Raw genomic sequence first — 20538 nt, forward strand, 5'->3', positions numbered from 1 at the left:
CAAGGCCTATCCTTAAATCAATTCGTGTTAGGAAAAGAAAATTTGTTTAAATAGAAAAATTAATATTGCAGTCATACCTAGAAACTAGCACAACTTGCCACAAGTAGAAAGTAAAAATGCACACAACAAAACTAATTCAGTGATTATATTCAACCAAGACTGTCACAGATTGCAGGCTCCCAGGCTGTGGTCTGCTCACCCTTGTTAGAAAGGAAAGTCAGCAAGTCTAAGATGGTGGTAAAGATGGGCTGGCATCAAGCTGAGACTCACTCCTGGGGGAACTCAGAATAATCAAAAGAGAACTGGAAGAGGGAGGACTTTGCCACTGAGTGATTCCACGTCGTGGGCAGAAACCACGTGAGATTGTTTACCTTGTGAACAGAGCAGTCATCTCCCTGATCCCTGGAGACCTCGGCCAAAGTTGGAATGTTTTCCTGATTTATGTCCTTGACTGATTGGCTTTTCTTTCTTCTTTTTAAATTTTGGAATAATTTTAGCTTCACAGAAAAGTTATGAAGAGAGTCCACTGAGTTCCCATGCACCCTTCAACAGCTTCACCTAATGCTAACATCTTCCATGACTGTGAGACGTTGGTCACAGCTGAGGAACCAGTGTTGGTAGCTTACTGTTCACTAAACTACAAAATTTATTTGAATTTCACCATCTTTTTAAATGAATATATATTTTTTTCTGTTCCAGGATCCAATCCAGGATACACGTCACATATAGTGGTCTTTTATGTTAAGGACTTCGAAAAATGAGTCAGGTGGCTGGAAGTTGGTGGGAAGCCCTGGAGTTAGACAGGCTGAGGTCAAATTCACAGCTGTGCCATTTATTTGGTTTGTGACATTAGTCACATCCCTTGGTGGCCCAGTCCTTAGTTTTGCATCTCTATGATGTGGGGATAGGAATACTGATCTTTCAGGGTCTTGGGAGAATTCAATGCTATAGGTTACATGAACCCACTTGGCACCTGCTGGGCACACATCCATAGAGTATTGGCTTTTAGAGGCCTCCAGAGTGGGAAGGGTAGTCCACTGGCTGGGCTTCCAGGGAGATTGAATGTCCTTCCAGCACAGACAGCTTTTCCATAGTTGTTTTCTTCACCATGATGTGAACAGAGGAATCACAGATTCCTGGGCAAGGCAGAAAAGGGGGCCCTCCAGGATGAAGACCCCTGCTGGGGCAGGAATCCCATGTGTCCCATGATGTTGAAATAATGACCCCTTGCCAAAAAAAAAAAAACCCTAGACTAATTAACAGACAGACAAAACTCCTCAAGTCTTGGGGTCCTGTCTGGATCTATCTCCCTTCCCTATCTCTACCCTCAGCTTGGTTCAGATTCCTAGAAGTCAGGGGATCACACAGGGCAGGCTAGGAAATGAACAATGTTGCAGCAGAAAGGGTGGCAGGGAGCTGCACTTCCCGAGACAGATCCATGGTGGGGACTGTGGATCTCAGCTGGGGAGGCTTCTTGACAATCTGAAGGGTACCCTCTAGCTAAGATGGCATTCCAAGAGTAGCCTTGAGGCACCCTATCTGCCCCACTGTTAGGAGAAACAATGGGTGAAATATTAAAACAAGTATTGAAATAGAAAAGTATAATGATGTAGCCAGATTTTTAAAATAGTATGAATATCTCCAATAAACCAGAAATGGAGCAGAAGCATAAGAATGTGTGAGGCAGACAAGAGATCCTGTAGCCAGAGTCCTAAGAGGATCCCAGAAAGGCCAGGACACAGCAGGAGAGGCTCCATGGAGGAGTGTGGACTTGGGGCAAGGCTCCATCTTGATGGGCCCATGGGGATCTACTCCTGGCTGGTTGCTATTCCAGCAGCCTTGGTTTTATGAATCTGGGGAGAAATGGGTCTTTACTTTCAAGGTGGCCCTCAGGCCCCAGGAACTGAGGACCTCAGAGCTAGAGGAAACCCTGAAGAACTTCTCTCTGGGGCAAGGACAGAGGGTGGGATGAAGGGTGGGAAGAGGAAGCACGCAGCCCTCCCCACTCTCAAGTCTTCTCATCTTTCCCTGGAAAATCTGATTAGGTAGCTCTGCATGGGACCTGGGAATTTGCATTTTAATGAGAGCCCAATTAAGCTTGGTAAGTTCCATACTCCTTTAGGCTGCCTCTCTGTGTTTTACCAACTCTGAGTCTTTACAAAAGTCCCTGGGTGTGGGTGAGCCAATAGTGCCTGGCCCTCAGGGTTCCCAACATCCCTCCCACTTGCTCCTTCCCATGCAATTTGCTGCATCTCTCCCTATTACTTACTGATCATAGTCCCAAACCTGGAGGATGTCTCACAAAGTCCAGACTGTCTAATCAGGGAGACCGACATATAAGAAGATAAACTGCTCTGGTTTGCTCCAGGTGTTTGTAAAGGGAGGGGCAGACTTTCTGTGGGATCTAGAGAAGACGTTGTGCAGTGGGTGATTTTGAGCTGGAGCTGGCAGGATGGGAAGGAGTGTGTCAGGCAAAGAGAGTGAGATAGGTAGTCCAAGCCAACTGAGATATGTGTGTAATCATAGAGAGTAGAGGAATAAACATCAGGGTGGCATTCATTTCAATTTATTGTATTTTGATTTTTATTTAGGTATAGTTCACATAAAGTACACAAATATTTCTGCCCACTATTTCTTCAAAATTTTCTGTTCTCCACTGTCCCTCACTTTTTTTTGCCTAGAACTCCAATTACACATATGTTAGACCATTGATGTCCCACAAGTCACTGGGACTTGTTTTTTATTATTATTATTTTCCAGCTTGCTGTCTTCAGTATGAATAGTTCCTATTGATATATTTTCAGGATCACAGATGTTTTCTTCTACAGTACTAAATTTGCGGTTAAACCCAGCCAGTGAATTTTTCATTTCAGATATTAAGTTTTCCATCTCTAGAAGTTTGATTTTTCTCACATTACAGTAACATTTGTATTATTTAAGCATATTTTAAGTAACTGTTTTAAAGTCCTTGTCTGCAAATTCCTTAATCTCTATTATGTCTGAGCCTGTTTACATTGCTTAATTTTTCTTCTGGTCATGGGTCACATTTTCCTAGTCCTGGAATGTCTAGCAATTTTTGATTGGATGCTGGACATCATAACATTACAATTTTATTGTCTGGATTTTGTTGTCTTCCTTTACAGTGTTTGACATTTGCTTTAACAGGCAATAAGTTACTTACAGATCTGCTTGTCAAGGCATGTTTTTAAGCTTTGTTAGGGTGGGTCTAGTGCAGCTTTAATTCAAAGTTAGTTTAGCCCTAATGCCAAGATGTGACACTTCTGGGTCTCTACTGAATGCTCCAGGTCTCTCCACTTTGGGTGGTCATAATCTTAATATATCCTCGTGCTTTGTGAACTCTGGAAATTACTTTGTTTATGCCTTCACAGTAGGTTTATTTTTTCTTCTGTGTGTGTGTGTGTGTGTGTGTGTGTGTGTGTTGACCAGCCATGTGGAATTTCACTTTATGCATGCAGAGCTTAGTACTTAGCTTTGGACTTAAAGAGACCCCTATGCACGTTTCTAAAGCTCTCCTCTAGTACTTCACTGCACAAATTGCAGCTTCCTCAGTTTTCTCAAACTCTAATGTCTGTCTCCTAAGCTCAGCAAGCCTCCCATGCCCTCCTTGGGTTTTCTTCCACATGTCCGAAAAGTGTCCTTAGGCAGAAAATTGGGACAATTTTAGAGCTTATCTCATTTTTTACCTTCCCTGCCTGTTCTCTAATGTCTGAATTGTTTTATATACTTTTTGAGTATCTCAATAGTGTCATAAATTTTGTCTAGTTTTCTATCTGTTTACAACCGTTTGCAACCAATATCAGTTACTTTGTTTTGGCCAAAAGTGTAAGTCAACTCAAACTTTACATATATACCTGTGTAACTTTACCTTAAGTAGCTACAGGACTTTTCATCACCCGGAGTTCCCCTTGCTTATTACCAGTCAGGATTACTCTTCAGAGATAAATGGATTATTTCGATTCATTTATTCTTTTAACAACCACTTAATGGACCATGAGTATTGGCCAAAGAGTGGGTGCACAAGTAGACAAAATTAAGATAGACAAGATCCCTGATTTATGAATTGTTCAGTCACACAAATAAATGTGAAACTACGACAGTGATAAGTGTTTCACTGAGAAGTTGATGGTACTATAAAAATAGCTGCTCGGAGAAATTTTTCTTCTTTGAGTGGTCAAAGAGAGTTTCCTTGAGGAAATCACCTGAACTAGGGCCTAAATAATGAATAAAAATTAATTAGGGGAAAAGTCAGATGAAGAGAGTTGGAAGGATATTCCAGGAGTAGGAAACAACAAATATCACATATGAGCATTAAAAAAAATCAGCAGAATGGGCTAACATGGATGTCAAGGGCAAGGAGCTTCATGATCTATGATGAAGTTAGAGAGGCCAGCACAGCCCAGGCTATGCAAGTTAAGACTTCAGTGTTTACTTTGGGAAATGGGAGACTATTGAGACATTTTAAACAGTAAGTGACACAGTCAGGTTTGAGTTTTAAGAGACTATTCTAGCTGTCATGTGCAGAGTGAGTTGGAGGAGCAGGACAGGGTATGCAGAGAGGGTTGTTAGAAAGCTTTGTGGTAGCCCAGGCAAGACACAATGACGGCACAACTAGCCTGCTAGAGTGGAGGCAGAGAAAAGTGGATGGACTTGAGCAACATTTAGGAGGTAAAGTTGACAAAACTGGGAATAAGTTGACATGAAGAAGAAGGAAGAGCAAGGATGCCTCCTAGGCTCAACTAACTAGGTGAATGGTGGATCCAGTGACAGAAATGTTGAAAACGGGGTTTCAGTTGTGGCTGTTGCTGGGAGATGGTTCTTGGGAAGGAGTCTGAGTTCACTGTGGTTCACATTGCATGTAAGGTTTATTTGCAACATCAGGAGGAGATATCAAGTAGGCAGTTAGACATACAGAGATCAGAGGAAATGATTAAGATGGAGAATAAAAATAATACATCATTTGCCTGTCTTAGTAATGAAGTCGTGGGTGTCGTGGCATGAGAGCAGCTGGAGGGAGAGGAGAGATTAAAGTGAGGAGAGAGCCACAACCAAGTAAGCAAGTGCCAGGGCTCGCCAACCATGCAAGGACAGGGCAGGAGAAGAGGAACCTGCAAAGGTGGGTAAGAAGGAGGTGCAGAGAGATCGGGAATGTGGTGTCACTGAGCCAGAGGGAAGGACTGGATCAGAGCATGGTCTTCAGTGTCAAATGCAGCTGGGAAGTCAAGTAAGATGAGAACCTAGACACATTAGTTGGCTTTTAGTAGCATGTGGGTCACATTTTTGTGGATACAGAAGCCAGGCTGGAGTGGACCAGTGAGTGAGTTGGAGGTAAGGCCACAGAGGCCACGAATACACAGTTCTTGAAAATTTGGGCCACAAGAGGAGGAGTATGGAAATAGGGCAGCTGCTGGAAGCAAATGAGAGGGTGAAAGGAGTGTTTTTTTCTTGTGTTGTTGTTGGTTTCTTTGTCTTAACGAGCAAGACTTGAACAGTTTCCAAACTAACAGCAAGGATCAGCTTGAGGGGGAGTGTTTAAGTGCAGAAAAGATAGGTGGAAGGGTCCTGAGGTGGAGAGAAGAGATACTTTCTAAGGCCCAGGAAGGGGGACTGGACCTCAAAAGAGGGCAGATCCTCTGCTTTGTTGGTGGAGTGGAAGTGTAGGGGAGAGAGAGGGGTGACTGGGAAAGTAGGGATAGGCAGAGAGGATGCCCTTTGAGGGAAGTTGAGACAATTCCTTTTCATAGAATCTCTCTTTTATGTGAGATAGGAGGCAAGGTTGTCTGCTGAGTGTGTGTGTGTGTGTGTGTGTGCACATGTGGGCACACATGCATATGTAGCGGGGTGGGCATCCATTCCACCCAGGAATAAAAAGGTTAAGGACATGGAAAAGGTGAAGCTTTTCCCTGAAAATGGGAGTGAGCTGATGAGTTACATGTTGCCAGGTGGATAAAGGCTGGTGGTTGGGAACCGACAGTGGACGAGGCTGCCTTGCAGAACCCCTCTTCCAGTAGCACTTGGCAGGGAAGGAGCAGACAGGTAGGTTCTACCACACATAGAGCCTTGCCACAGGGCTGGGACATGAAGACACAGGTCTGGGGATGAAGCAAATTAGATTAAAATGAAGCCCTTGACACCCAAGCTGGATAAAGAGGCAAACGAAGATAGGGGATGGGGTGGAATTGAGGAATGCAAACAGCTGGGTCCTGAAAGATGAAGCTGGGGAGGTAAGTCAGGGCCCAATAAATAAGGCTCTTGAGGCCGGGCACGGTGGCTCACGCTTGTAATCCCAGCACTTTGGGAGGCCGAGGCGGGCGGATCACGAGGTCAGGAGATCGAGACCACGGTGAAACCCCATCTCTACTAAAAATACAAAAAAAATTAGCCGGGTGTGGTGGCGGGCGCCTGTAGTCCCAGCTACTCTGAGAGGCTGAGGCAGGAGAATGGCGTGAACCCAGGAGGCGGAGCTTGCAGTGAGCCGAGATCGCGCCACTGCACTCCAGCCTGGGCGACACAGCGAGACTCTGTCTCAAAAAAATAAATAAATAAATAAAATAAGGCTCTTGAATTCCAGGGGCTTGAGCATTTTTCCTGAGCTCAATGGGGAGCCATTGAGGAATTCGATGTGAGGTGAATGATACACCAGATTAGCATCTGGAAAGGTCACCCTATCTGCAGGGTGGAGGAGCACTTGGAGATGGGAGTGAGTGAGAGACAATGGAAGGTGGAATGCAGGCTGTGGTAGCTGGGAAGGAGAGGTCCAGAAGACGCAAGCCCTGGGGATGGCAGAGTGTCCCTGTCACCCGAATGAGCAGTGCCCACTGGCCGAATGCTCACATAAACCCAGGCCACAGCCAAAAGAGGGGCAAGGGCCTTGGCAGGGCTGGGAGAGAGAAGGGGTGGCCACAGGAGGACAGGAGTTCAGGGTGGGGAGAAGCAAAGTGGGGAGTGTGGTGGATTTTAAGAGCTGACTGAATGAGCTTTGGCCATGGTTTTCCCCCAAGAGAACAATGACCTGGGGGCCCTCAGACATAGATCCCAGACTCAGAAGAGAGGGCCTTTTGAGACCACCTCTTCCTGAAGTCTTGTGAAAAGCAGAGACTTACCTGAAGTCACATGGAGGCCAGTACCATCGATGAGTCAGGACACTTACTAGCCAACTCCCCGACTTCAGGTGGGTCTCCCCTACTCAACCCAAGTCCAAAATAAACAAGACTTGGGGCATGGAGGCTGCGTCTAATAGGCCACCTCTGCTGATGGGAATGGGGATTCTATGGGAGGCACAACCCAGTGTCAGTGGGGGCCCCCTGAGAGCCACCTGCCCCACCCCCAGCCTCCACAGAAAGGGGCACAGACCCCTGGTGCTTGTGGCATTCTGGCACCTGGCAGCACCCGCTTCCCTTCCATGTGGCTGATGTCCTCTTCCTTCAACTGGTCCCCTCTCCTATGGTCATGAATAGCCAGGGACAATCCTACTCCTTCACCCTGATTCCGAGGGAGGGACACAAAATCATAAGAGCCACAAAAGAGATGCAGCTTTGGTCTCCTGCCCACGATGGGCTGGATGCCGCACTGGGCATTCTGCAGACGTTGTCTCACCCTTCCTCAGAGCTGCCCTCCTTACAGATTGGGGTCGACGCAATTCAGAAGGTGAAGCAATGCAAGGACAATGCTGTTCTCTAAACAGAAAGTACTGCTCTGAGGTTAGGGGGGAACCATGATCTTGCTTAGGCTCTGACTTCTGAGTGGCTGTCAAGATCAAGTGCTGCTACTTCATCATTGAGGCTAGAGGGCCTGCAGACTCCAAGTTAACACAGTAGACCCCGGCTTGTCACAGGGAAGCCTGCAGATGCCACACTCTTACACAGCTTCCTGAAGAGCCCCAGTCTGCCACAGAGCTCATCAAATAAGAGAAACTTGGGGTTTCAGTCCCATATTCCAGGAGGTCTCCTTCATTTCACCACCCTGGTTTTTGGTTTTTTGTTGTTGTTGTTGTTGTTTTTTGAGGTGGAGTTTCACTCTTGTTGCCCAGGCTGGAATGCAATGGCCTGATCTCAACTCACTGCAACCTCCGCCTCCCGGGTTCAAGTGATTCTCCTGTCTCAGCCTCCCAAGTAGCTGGGACTACAGGTACCCGCCACCAAGCCTGGCTAACTTTTGCATTTTTAGTAGAGATGGGGTTTTGCCATGTTGGCCAGGCTGGTCTCGAACTCCTGACCTCAGGTGATCCACCTGCCTCAAAAGTGCTGGGATTACAGGCGTGAGCCACCGCGCCCAGCCACCACCCCAGTTCTGAGGCTGTTGTAAATGCTTCTCCATCTCAGGGCAGCACATCAAGTGTCCACTGAGCTCCTACACTGGGAACTTTTCCGTGCTGGTGGGGGAAGGGGGAAGGAGGACAGGAAGCAGGTGTGTAGAGCAATGAGGAATACAGACAGGTGCCGGGATAGTCTTGAGAATTCTCTGCTGCTGAGGCTCTCTGCAGCCATCCCCCAGTGGGTTCCAGGGCACAGAACCAAGTCCGCACATCCCCGCATGGGGACCCCTCTCTCAACAGCCGGTCTCTCCCACTCCCCAGCCCTTCCTGCCGGCTTCTGTGGTGCTGAAAGCTGTGTCAGAACATTTTCTGTTCCTCAAAGCTGCCTGGCTCTGGTTCTCTCTGGGCCCTTGCACAGGTGGTCCTCCCAGCCTGAATTTCTCTCTTCTCTGCTTTTCCCCTTTACCTTGCTAACATTTTTCAGGTCTCAATCAGCTGACACTTCCTCTGGAAGCCTTTCTTGTTATAGAATAGGTGTTCCCAATGCCTGTACTTACTCATCACACACACACACTTCTTGTGCCTTGTGGTGTTTGCTAATTGTCTGTCTTCCCAATGGGCTCCTTAAGGACAAGGACCCTGTCTCTCTGTCCGTCCTTGTAGCCCAACACCTTCTATAGTACCTGCATAATAAGTGTACATGTTCAACCCAATGGACCAAATGCATGAATTACACATTCAAAGAACCTAGAGATTATCTAAAGGCCTGCGTGTGGTCAGTGATAATCCATTTGATAATAGAAGTCAAGTAAATTTCCAAAGTGGCAGAAGAGAGAAGGGAGAGAGTGATGAAGTCACAACAGGAAAGCGGGGCCAGGGAGGGCCTCTCAAGCTGGTAATAGCTAAGTAGAGTCTTCCAGAGTGAGAAACAAGGGCTTTTCCATGAGCAAAGGAAGGTGGCATCCAGGAGGGGCATTTGTAGCAGAGTATGCTGTGCCTGAGTAAGGGGTGGGTGAGTGGGAAGAGGAGGGAGGGAGGTGGACCCTGGGCTGTTTGCTATTGGCATTGACTGCAGTGACTGCAGATAAATCCACTGGCCGGCAGTGGGGCCAAAGAGAGGGGAAGCAGTCAACTCTTAAGGCCATGTGTCATAGGGTTCCCAGGGAGCTCTTTAAGAGTCAGGACCCTGGCTATCTGTCCCCCATTGTAGCCCCAACACTTCTATCTCTCAGTAGATCATCTCTGTGCAGAGTCAAATTGGTGAAGTTTCTTAAGAAAAACGTTTTGAGCAAACATGACCAGAGGAGGGAGATGAGTCCAGAAGCATTCAGGATTGTCCAGGGGAGAGATAAGGAGGGTTTGGACCAAGGAAAGAGCAAAGAGATGGAGAGAAGCTGGGGCTTGCGATGTCTCAGGGAGGAAGAACGATGTGGGGAAGGAGGGTGGCCGAAGAGTGCAGAGTGACCATCAGTCTCCTGACTTGGAAGATGGCAGCATGGGTAAAATGGCCTTGGAGAAAGGGAGAGATGGGGCACTCAGGGTGGGGGCAGCTCCGAAGGTCAGTTCAGAACAGGTTGGCAAAGAGTCCAGTAGGTGGATGGATGGATGCAAATGTAACTTAGAAAGAAAACTCCACTTTAGTCAAACAGGCAAACACAAAACTACAAAACAGAAATCGCCCAATCACATAAGTGGAAATGGAGAGAAATGAACAGTTTTGCAAAAGAATTACTCACTCAGTAAAAGGGTTCTTTATAAAGTTCCATCCAAGTTAAATTATATCTGGTATAGTAAAATGTGATTCATTTACATATTTCATTTCCACAGAGAAATTGTTGGGAACATGGCTGTCACATTATGCTTGGTCTGACATAGACAAGTGACTATGTGTGGCAGTATTTTTGTCGCTTTCAGCAAAGATTCTCTTGTCTTTTCCTTCTCCATTTCTGGCAAAATAATTGTTCACTTATTGACTGAATTCTGTTCCAGTGGGTAAAGTCTTTTCTTCACAAACAGGAGTAACACTTCATGCTGGTGCTCCTAGGAGAAGAGTGGGTGGCAGCCATTCACACTGTAGTATAAATGACTAGAGAGCAAAGTCTGATGAAGGGCAAGGGGGGGTTATGAAGGCACTTGCTTGTGAAAAGGATGATGGGGGGAAGGACATCCAGGTCATGGGGGAGAAAGTACAAAATTGGTGAGGAGAGAAAAGCCTTCAGACAGATGGGACCTATTGGAGCACACACCTGCTTTGCTTTCCCCTCTGGCTGAGCACAGACCCCACCTGGCCTTGCACTGGATTCATACTCCTTCCTTCTATAAAATGACCACTTACTGTTGTATCTCAGAGTCAACCCACAGGGTTGGAGCTCCTCTGTAAAGGTGTGTTAAAGTAAATGAAATCTTTCTGATGAAACTGAACAGGTGAGGGTGCTGTAGGCAGGGCTGGGGAGACCTGCAAGCAGTATTTGATAGAGTTGCTCAAATCAAATTCTCTCTGACTTCAACAAAACAACAGTAAAAGTAATGTATTGAGTGCTCACCATGTGCTGGGTCCCGTGCTGCACAATTTGTGCCTTATCACACTCAGTCCTCTGAACAACTCTGTAAGGTAACTATCTCCATTTTACAAAGGCGAAACAGAGAAGTCCAGAGAGGTTACTTGTCCACCACGAATGTCAGGGTTGGATGCAAGCCCAGCCCTGTTGCGGTTTGAAATTGCTATCAGGTCATTTAGTCTGAAGTCTCCTTGGTGCCAGAGCCATGTCAGCTGAGGCTTGAAGAAGAAGCAGACAGATGTGGCTGAACTGCAGCTCATCAGCAACTGACTGCCAGTGCTCAGGGCACCTGAAGGAGCACAGCAAAAAGGACAGCCTTTTGCTCCAGGTTTCCACTTTTTGAGAGATATGAACACATTAGTAAATGTCTGTGTCTGGGAACAGGCAGCCAGGGTGAGAAAATAATCAGATCTACACAAAATGGATAAAGAATGTGTAGAGGGGCCTCCAAAGGGTGAGAAACCACCTCTGGCTGCTAAGAGGGAGACTTTGCAGTCTGGTCTCACACTCTCAATTCTTAAAAAATAAGTCTATGAAGCAGAAACATCAAAAAAGCATGGATTTGGAATTTGAGACCTGACTTTGAAGTCCACACAGAACACAGACAAGTCAACCGTGTGGTTTGGGGTAAGTTACACAGACTCTCTGTGGCCTGTTTACTTATTTGCAAGTAGAACAGCAAGGATAATACCTACATCATGGGACTGTTGCGAGGCTCAAAGGGGATTACGTGAGAGAGCTCTGTTAACCGGCCTCTCTGTCCTCATTCTGCTGCTGATGGCATGGGGTGTTGAAAGGTCTCTGATTCAGGGCCTGGACCCTCAGTTTACCCCCTCAATTGTTCTTACTTCTCTTGCAGACATATTTTGTTCCAAAATGGTACCTTCCCTTTATGGAGTACTCTTTGCTGTTGGCCTCTGTGCTCCAATCTACTGTGTGTCCCCGGCCAGTACCCCCAGCGGATACCCCCACCCTTCTTCCACAAAGAGCACCCCTGCCTCACAGGTGTATTCCCTCAATACGGACTTTGCCTTCCGCCTGTACCGCAGGCTGGTTTTGGAGACCCCGAGTCAGAACGTCTTCTTCTCCCCCGTGAGTGTCTCCACTTCCCTGGCCATGCTCTCCCTTGGGGCCCACTCAGTCACCAAGACCCAGATTCTCCAGGGCCTGGGCTTCAACCTCACACACACACCAGAGTCTGCCATCCACCAAGGCTTCCAGCACCTGGTTCACTCACTGACTGTTCCCAGCGAAGACCTGGCCTTGAAGATGGGAAGTGCCCTCTTCATCAAGAAGGAGCTGCAGCTGCAGGCAAATTTCTTGGGCAATGTCAAGAGGCTGTATGAAGCAGAAGTCTTTTCTACAGATTTCTCCAACCCCTCCGTTGCCCAGGCGAGGATCAACAGCCACGTGAAAAACAGGACCCAAGGGAAGGTTGTAGACATAATCCAAGGCCTTGACCTTCTGACAGCCATGGTGCTGGTGAACCACATTTTCTTTAAAGGTAAGGATTTGAGAAGTTGATTTTTATTTATTTATGATGATGATGATGATATTTGCTTGGTGAAATACACAAGCCAGACAAACCCTAGACTGCAGGGTGGAGAAATGGGAGGGCCTGAGCTCTAATTAGCTTTGCAATTAGCTGGCTGCAGGACCTAGGATAGCTCATGTTTACCAGTTACAGTGGGGGCTCATTTATTTCTCTTTGGGTAGACAGATTAAGTGTCTTGAGGCGTGTTTATATTTGACTCAGTGGAAAACGCATAGGAAAAATCTGGAAACTACTTGAGAGAAAGGACCTTTTGCCACGAGCAGCTGTCCCACTGCCCCTTGAAAGTTTTAGAGAAGTAACATGGAACTCTCTGACAACCCAGTTTCAGAAGCAAACCCAAGAGTATGAACACTTTCATAGGTGTAGAAATGTAGACAAGCTGATGTGACTGTCATTCATACCTCATATATATATGAAGTCTCCTTCATATATAACTACATATAGATATAGATACAGATACAGACATAGATATATGTTAGAGTTTTACAGTTTTCACTATGTTGCAGGGAATGCACATCAGCTTTAAAGTCAAACAACTTGGATTTGAATTTCGCCTCTGCCCTATACTTGCTTTATGATCCTCAGCATGTGTCTCTAAAAGATTTACCATGTGTTGAGTGCCTGACCTGTGCCAGTCTCTGTGCTGACTGGATAGTCTGATGATAAAGCCAACTTTATAGGGTTGTGCTTGAGATAGAAGTGCCTGGTGTCTCCAGGCAGAGTTTTCATGGATGCCACCGTATCATCCCTCCCTTCCTCTGTCCCTCTCCTCCCCTTCCTTCCTCCCTCCCTTCATCCACCTGTTTACTCATTTATCCATGCACTAGTTTATCTGTCCATCCATCCAGGCATGCACCTAGCCAACCAGCCAGCCATCTATCCATTAAAGTATTCATCTATCCGTCTACCCATTCACCAAGTTATCCATCCATTTGTCCATCCATCAGTTCATCCATCCATCCATGCATCCATTCATCCACCTAGCTAGCCATCTAGCTAGCCAACCACCTATACATTAATCTATTCATCTATCTATCCATCCATCAGTTCATCCATCTATACACCCAGCCAGCCAACCATCTACCCATTAGCTATTCATCTATCCATCCACCCTCCATCTGCCAAGCTATCTACCCATTTATCCATCCATCCTTCAAACAGGAAAGAGAAAGAAAGAAAACTGGTATGCTTTGAGCCCTTACTAAGTTACCTTCACTTTATGTTGTTCCATTTAACTTAATTCTATTTTTAATTGAAATACAATTCACATGTCATAAAATTCAACATTGTATTGGTTTTTAGTATATTCACAAGTTTGGGCAACTACTCCGTTGTGTAATTCCAGAGCATTTTTTTTGTCACCTCAAAAAGAAACCTCATACCAATTAGCAGTAATTCCCCATTTCATTTTGCTGTCTTTGCCTCACTAATTGCACCTTGACATAAAGATCTCTTTTCTCTCTTTGTGCTAGCCAGGTGGGAGAAGCCCTTTCACCCTGCATATACAAGAAAGAGCTTCCCATTCCTGGTGGGCAAGCAGGTCACTGTGCGTGTCCCCATGATGCACCAGAAGGAGCAGTTTGCTTTTGCGGTGGATACAGAGCTGAACTGCTTTGTGCTGCAGATGGACTACAAGGGAGATGCTGTGGCCTTCTTTGTCCTCCCTAGCAAGGGCAAGATGAGGCAACTGGAACAGGCCTTGTCAGCCAGAACACTGATAAAGTGGAGCCACTCACTCCAGAAAAGGTGGGCATCTGTGTCCATCTCCTGGGCCCTGAGGCAGGGGATGCACACATTCAAAAACGGGGGAGAGATTGTGCTAACAGCTGTCGGTTAAACACTTCTGCACAGTGGGCACCAACTGCATGCAGGACAGAGAGCCTGGGGCTGTCTATACATGTTTGCACATGAAGTTCACTATCACCTGATGAGGAGTCTTAGTACCACTCATTACACAGATGAGGAAATGGAGGCTCCAAGGGGGCAGGTGAATTGCCCAAGGTCATGTAGCTGTTATATGCTAGCAGAGCTGGCTCTAGAAGCCAATCTGATATTGAAATCTGTGGAATGATCCCATAAAAGCAAGCAAACAAAAGCATTGGTGGTCATATATAAGAAAGAGGACAACGATATTACCAAATCCAAAGGTTGGTGAAAAGATAAAGTAACCTGCTATTTACAAAGTGCTTAGAAGAATTCCTAGAAGATAGTAAGTGTTCAGCAAATGCTAGCTAATAATGTTATTTTTAGTTCTGTAATTATTATGGTGAGTATAAAAAATATGGAGAATATCAAAAAGATTAATCATGGGATAAAAAAGGAATGTCAAAGTTTTATGCTCTGTCTCTTAGCAACATATTGTTGGTATATAGATTGATTTCAGCAGCATTCCCTGGTGTTCATAGTCTGGGAAGAGAGAAGCAAGGCTGCAGTGTAACTGGAATTCAAGAAAGAGATTGGATAATGCCCCAGGGGAGGGCAGGAAAGGTGCTGAGGAGCTTCTGAGCAGAGAGAGATCACTTTCAGCTGGGACTGAGGGACAGCATCAAGGAGGTGGTGGGGTTTAGCTGCACATATGGGTAGCATATGAGCACACAGAGGCTTGGGAAGGGCAGCTTTGATAGAGGACACAGCACTGGCAAAAACTCAAAGTTAAGGATGAAGAGATGCTGCAGGGTGTGTCAGCGATTTCTTCTCTTCTCAGGCCGCATCTGGGGCTGGGGATAGGAAGAGGAGGTGGCAAAGAATCTCAGGGAAGGAGGGACAGAGCACAGAGCAGCAGATGGAGCACAGAGAAAACAGGGGAAGGTGACAGTGGCATGGAAAAGAGAGCTGTCCCTGGCATGAGGGGTCACAAGACACCTGTCAGATGAGGACTGAAATGTGTCCATCCAATATTTTTGTGCTTTCATTGCTGTGAGTCACTAAGTGCATAACCTTGGGCAAAGCACTAAAAGTAAGCTTTACCATCTTTAAAATGGGGGAAGTGTTGTTGAATGTGCCTGGGACAATGTCTGGCATATAATAAATGTTCAGGCTGGACTCACGCCTGTAATCCTAGCACTTCGGGAAGCTGAGGCGGGTGGATTGCCTGAGCTCAGGAGTTCAAGACCAGCCTGGGCAACACGGTGAAACCCTGTCTCTACTAAAATACAAAAAAAATTAGCCGGGCATGGCCACGTACACCTGTAATCCCAGCTACTTGGGAGGCTGAGGCAGGAGAAACGCTTGAACCCGGGGGGCAGAGGTTGCAGTGAGCAGAGACCATGCCATTGCACTCCAGCCTGAGTGACAGAGTGAGACTCCATCTACAAAAAAAAGTTCAATACATGTGGGCTGTTTACTCTTGGTTCAGGGAAACCATTGCAGAGGAAAAAAAATATTGTGCTCAATTATCAGGTGGTGCTGTTCAATACAGTAGCCACTAAGCCACCTGCAGTTATTTACACTTAAATTAACTGAAATGTAGTAAAATTAACATTTTAGTTTCTCATTTGCACAAGCCACTGTTTAACTTGCTCAGTAGCCACACATGGCTAATGGCTACTGTACTGGAGAGTGCAGGTCTAGGATCTTCCCAGCATCACAGGAAGTTCTGCTGGACTTTGCTGCTCTAGGGCATTAGCAGGGCCTGCGTCAGGAAGTGCTGGTGAGGAGGTACTCCGGACAGTGAGTGGGTGGTTGATGAGCTTCTATTGCTGCTTGACGTCTCCTGTTGGTTTCTGCCATAGACTCCCTTGCTGACCACCTTCTCACCTCTGCACCCACTTCACTGGGGGGCCTGTCTGTCTCCTTGCATGTTTTTAGTGCTGGACCTGCTCAGCTGGGAGGCTTATTTCAAGAGCAACCTGGATTTCTTGGCTAAGATGTGTTGACCTTTTTAGCAGCAATTAGCAATGGCTGGAGGAAGAACGGAGTCTCCCAAAATGGCATCTAGGAGCAGAGATGCAGACACCGTGGGCTTGTGACCTCATTGTTTCATTTTCCCCACTCCATAGGTGGATAGAGGTGTTCATCCCCAAATTTTCCATTTCTGCCTCCTACAATCTGGAAACCATCCTCCCGAAGATGGGCATCCAAAATGCCTTTGACGAAAATGCTGATTTTTCTGGAATTACAAAGAGAGACTCCCTGCAGGTTTCTAAAGTGAGTTGAATGAGAATAGTTGCAAAAAAAAGTCCAAGCGGGAAGCACCTGCAGAATTAATCAAGCGCTCTTATTTCATTGATAAGGAAACAGAGGCCTGAAAGGTGAAGTGAGGTTCTTCTGCAGCCAGAAGAACCAAATCTTGCAGCCTACGGCCACCATGCCTCTGGCACACAGCATCTGTTAACCCTCTTCACACAAATGTTCCGAAGGCATCCTCAGCAGGCAGCTGCTCCCCCATGCCTACTGCAGGCGAGCAGGTGCTCCCTCAGGATCTGACCTCACCTTCCTCCTCCCTGAAGTTTAGGCCCTCACACAGGCATCACAGTGTGGCTGCCCATAGACCATTTGCACTCTGTAGATGTGTTATCTGGCCTTCAGGGTGTAAGGAGACAGAAAGAGAGAGAGAGAGAGGAGTTTTAAAACGTAGTATATTAGATATAAAAGTCTAGATTTCTGACCCTCTTGAAACAAATCACTGACTCTAATTCCCACATGATAACAGTAAGCCTATGTGTCCACAGGGCAGCCATCACAGGAGCTGAGCTGTGAGTGCCCCTTTTAACCAGACAGTACCCTCCAGGTAATGTGGGCACCCCATGCTCTTACAAGAAGTCTCCGTCAGTTAATTGGGGTTACCTGCCTAGCCCCTGCACACATATGGGTTACTGATCCCTGACCTAAAATTTTATTTTGATAGTGGATTATAATAGTCAGAAGTGATCCTGGGGCCACTGAAGGGGACCTTTGTCATTGGTTTTCAGAAAATGCTGAGAGGCCGCACTGGAATATGATGAGCATAATGGACTTTTTCTCGAGGAAAGTGCATCTGTGAGCCTATGAAAAATAATGCCTGTATTCACAGAAGCTCAAGCCTCCCTGAAGCTTAGAAATCCAGGAACTCCAGGTTAAGAATCTCTTCCCTAGAAGACAAAGAAGGGATCTAACTTTAGTCATATCAAACCCATGTCTGCCATGCGAGAACTGCAGCAATTACTACTGCTGGCAAGTCCACGAGCACTTGCTTTGTATGATCTCCCTTAATTTACACAATAACCTTACGGGACACATGCAGTTATTATTACCTTTTATAGATCGGGAAACTGAAGCACGCAGCATCTAAATAATTCTGCGACCATAAGTGGCAGAACTGAGACTCACTCTGGTCTTCCTGCTCTGTGTTTGTAACCATCTCAATCCCAGTGTAAGGACCAATGGGCCATAGTCAACACCCACTGAAATCTATTGAGCAAACCCAATGCCAGGCATTTGAACCTTGAATCCTTTCAAGGTAGACATCACCATTCCAGGGCAAAAACACTCAGTTTAGTTTACTCAGCTAAGTAAAATTGTCTCCACTGGGGCCACTGAAGTTTGTTTTTCCCTTGGCAGGCAACCCACAAGGCTGTGCTGAATGTCAGTGAAGAGGGCACTGAGGCCGCAGCAGCTACCACCACCAAGTTCATAGTCCGATCGAAGGATGGTCCCTCTTACTTCACTGTCTCCTTCAATAGGACCTTCCTGATGATGATTACAAATAAAGCCACAGACAGTATTCTCTTTCTAGGGAAAGTGGAAAATCCCACTAAATCCTAGGTGGGAAATGGCCTGTTGACTGATGGCACATTGCTAATGCACAAGAAATAACAAACCACATCCCTCTTTCTGTTCTGAGGGTGCACTTGACCCCAGTGGAGCTGCATTCGCTGGCACGGACACCACTTCCAAGGCTCCATCACCAAACCATCAACAGGGACCCCAGTCACAAGCCAACACCCATTAACCCCAGTCAGTGCCCTTTTCCACAAATTCTCCTAGGTAACTAGCTTCATGGGATGTTGCTGGGTTACCATATTTCCATTCCTTGGGGCTCCTGGGAATGGAAATACAGCAACCCAGGTTAGGCACCTCTATTGCAGAATTACAATAACACATTCAATAAAACTAAAATATGAATTCAGCTATCAACAGGGTCCTAATCTGAAAATGATTTACTAGCGAACTTGCGGTGGCTGGGCTGTCATCCCATGACATCTCAGAGGCTGCATGATTTTTTTTCCTTCATTTATTCAACAAAAACTTATTGAACACTTAACATATGCTAGGAGTAAATCAGACAGACAAGATTCCTGGCCTGTTAGGCCTAAATGGGGGAGACAGACCCCCCTACAGCAACAATGAAATCAAACCTATAAACATGATCCTAAGATCTTATGATAAGTGCCATGAAGGTATTGAACAGGATGACTGAGAGTGAGGAGAGGACAAGGGAGGGGTGTGTGCATGAAGGCTGTGAGTCAGGAATGAGTGGCATGTTGGAGGGACAGAGCAGGGACCTTGTAGCATCGTGTGTGGCAGATGGAAGAAATAAGGACACAAAGGCTCAAGGAGGTCGGCTGATGGAGGCCGTTGTTAGCCAAGGAGAGAGTCTGGGTTTGTGGGGAGCGCCACGATACCGGCTGACGCGGGCTAATGCGTGGGCTGTGAAGGTCTCCCTGGGGGCCGCAGGACAGTTTTCCATCTCCTCGCGGCTGGCTGCCTTCCTGACTCCGATGACATCGTGTGCGCACACACAGCCCTCCGGGTGCTCAGCCCCTTCCCTGCGGGTTTGTAACGGCAATGGTCCCGCTCCCATACTCTGAGTCCTGAGAGCAGCACAACGAGCAATGGGCCATGGTGGCACCACAGCAAAGGCAGCTCGTGTCCTTTGAGTCAGACCTACCATCCCTCCCTCCCTCGTTGCCTGACAGGCTGTGCTGGCACCTCTGTGTCACCCTTATTACCGATAGCATATCTGGCAGCCTCAGTAAAGCCCTTGCTCCTGTCAGATCCAAAGGCTCCTCTTCTGGGGGCCCTGGTGCCCCACCCACCTTAGATGTGCCAGGGGCCTCATGTAGGCTTTCTCATGCTCTTTTATAAGGAAAGAAACAAAACAGAAAGGAGTTATGCTGGAGAGCTGGCAGAAGTCCCAGGGGAACCTAACCCCTGCTCCTCATGCTCCCACTTTATTTCACAAACAGAACAAGCTGCCACTGCACTCCAGCCTGGGCAACAGAGCAAGTCCCTGTCTCAAAACAACAAAAACAAACAAACAAACAAAAAACAAAAGCAGAAGAGCTGACACTCAAAGAGTAAAAACAACTAACCTAGGCCGCAGGGCCTTCCTGTGCTGACTTAGAACCAGGACAAATGGCCAGTTATGAAGGGCTCCTGCAACACTGCCTGGAGCAAGCTTTGTTTTATACACAGTGCTCTTCCCTCAGGCTCTCCATTATAAAGGCCATAGTGGAGAAGCCAGGCATCCTTCCCAAGAAGGAGCATACCTGCTCAGACATGGCTCCAGCCTCCTGCAGAGTAGGCAAGAAGATGTCCTACAGTAGCACAAAGAAGAGGGTAGGTGTGAAGAAGTGACTAATGACACTTGTTGTTCACAACTAGTTCTTTCTAGAAACTATAGGGAGCCCCAAGTAGTCAGCAGTGGGTGTCGGCTGTCAGATCCCTCTGACAGCCTTGCTTCCAGTGGCACTTTATAGGGAAAGCAAGCTTAGGTGGCATTCTGGTGCCCACTCAGACTTGCATTGGCAAGCAGATACAAGAACAGCCATGGGACATTTTCTGTCAACTTGCTGCGGTCCCAGCTCTGTTTTTTGAAATGCTAATCCTTTGCATTTGTTTTTAAATGTACCTCACATTTTGTTTTGAAATTCATTTCCACTGGGTATGGTAAGGTGACAGACAGAGACACCTGCCTTTGAAAGAAGAGTTTATTACTTTGAGCACCTAAGAGGAGGGGGCCTGCCCCACCACACAAGGCCACACGGGGAAGCACAGAGGCTGGTCCAGAGGCACAAGAGGGAGAGGAACATGTGGCCAGAGACTTTAGTACGCAATGTGGGGAGTGGTTAGGTGGGATGTCCCTATTGGGCAGGAAGTGAAGTATAGAGGTTGAGGCTTGTGGCTGGAGGATTTGTAAAATGATTCTTGCGTGCCCACGAAAACACAGAGAG

At 46.7% G+C, this 20538-nt stretch overlaps 1 protein-coding gene across 5 annotated transcripts; it reads left to right on the forward strand.

Moving 5' to 3' along the window:
- Nucleotides 1-1626: 1626 nt before the first annotated feature.
- Nucleotides 1627-18499, forward strand: SERPINA9 (serpin family A member 9). 5 transcript variants are annotated; one of them, XM_030803124.1, is made up of 6 exons: nucleotides 5066-5134; nucleotides 11690-11922; nucleotides 12223-12334; nucleotides 13858-14131; nucleotides 16384-16531; nucleotides 17924-18499. In XM_030803124.1, the coding sequence occupies exons 1-6, from the start codon at nucleotides 5098-5100 to the stop codon at nucleotides 18125-18127; spliced, it is 1008 nt and encodes a 335-aa protein (XP_030658984.1). In that variant the 5' UTR covers nucleotides 5066-5097; the 3' UTR covers nucleotides 18128-18499. The 5 variants fall into 5 exon arrangements, with proteins under 5 accessions (XP_030658982.1, XP_003260974.2, XP_030658984.1 ...); XM_030803125.1 differs by lacking the exon at nucleotides 11690-11922 and adding an exon at nucleotides 11360-11457 and having other exon boundaries at nucleotides 5073-5134; nucleotides 12081-12334; XM_030803122.1 differs by lacking the exon at nucleotides 5066-5134 and adding an exon at nucleotides 1627-2101 and having other exon boundaries at nucleotides 11690-12334; nucleotides 17924-18491.
- The last annotated feature ends 2039 nt before the right edge of the window (nucleotides 18500-20538 follow it).

Source organism: Nomascus leucogenys, chromosome 22a, assembly GCF_006542625.1.
Source record: "Nomascus leucogenys isolate Asia chromosome 22a, Asia_NLE_v1, whole genome shotgun sequence".
In the NCBI taxonomy this organism is placed as follows: Eukaryota; Metazoa; Chordata; class Mammalia; order Primates; family Hylobatidae; genus Nomascus; species Nomascus leucogenys.

Coding starts and splice junctions, on each gene's coding strand:
- SERPINA9 (XM_030803122.1), top strand. CDS start 2,056: ATGGGACCTGGGAATTTGCATTTTAATGAGAGCCCAATTAAGCTTG. Junction 2,102..11,689: donor TGAGAGCCCAATTAAGCTTG/GTAAGTTCCATA, acceptor CTTCTCTTGCAG/ACATATTTTGTTCCAAAATG. Junction 14,132..16,383: donor AGCCACTCACTCCAGAAAAG/GTGGGCATCTGT, acceptor CCCACTCCATAG/GTGGATAGAGGTGTTCATCC.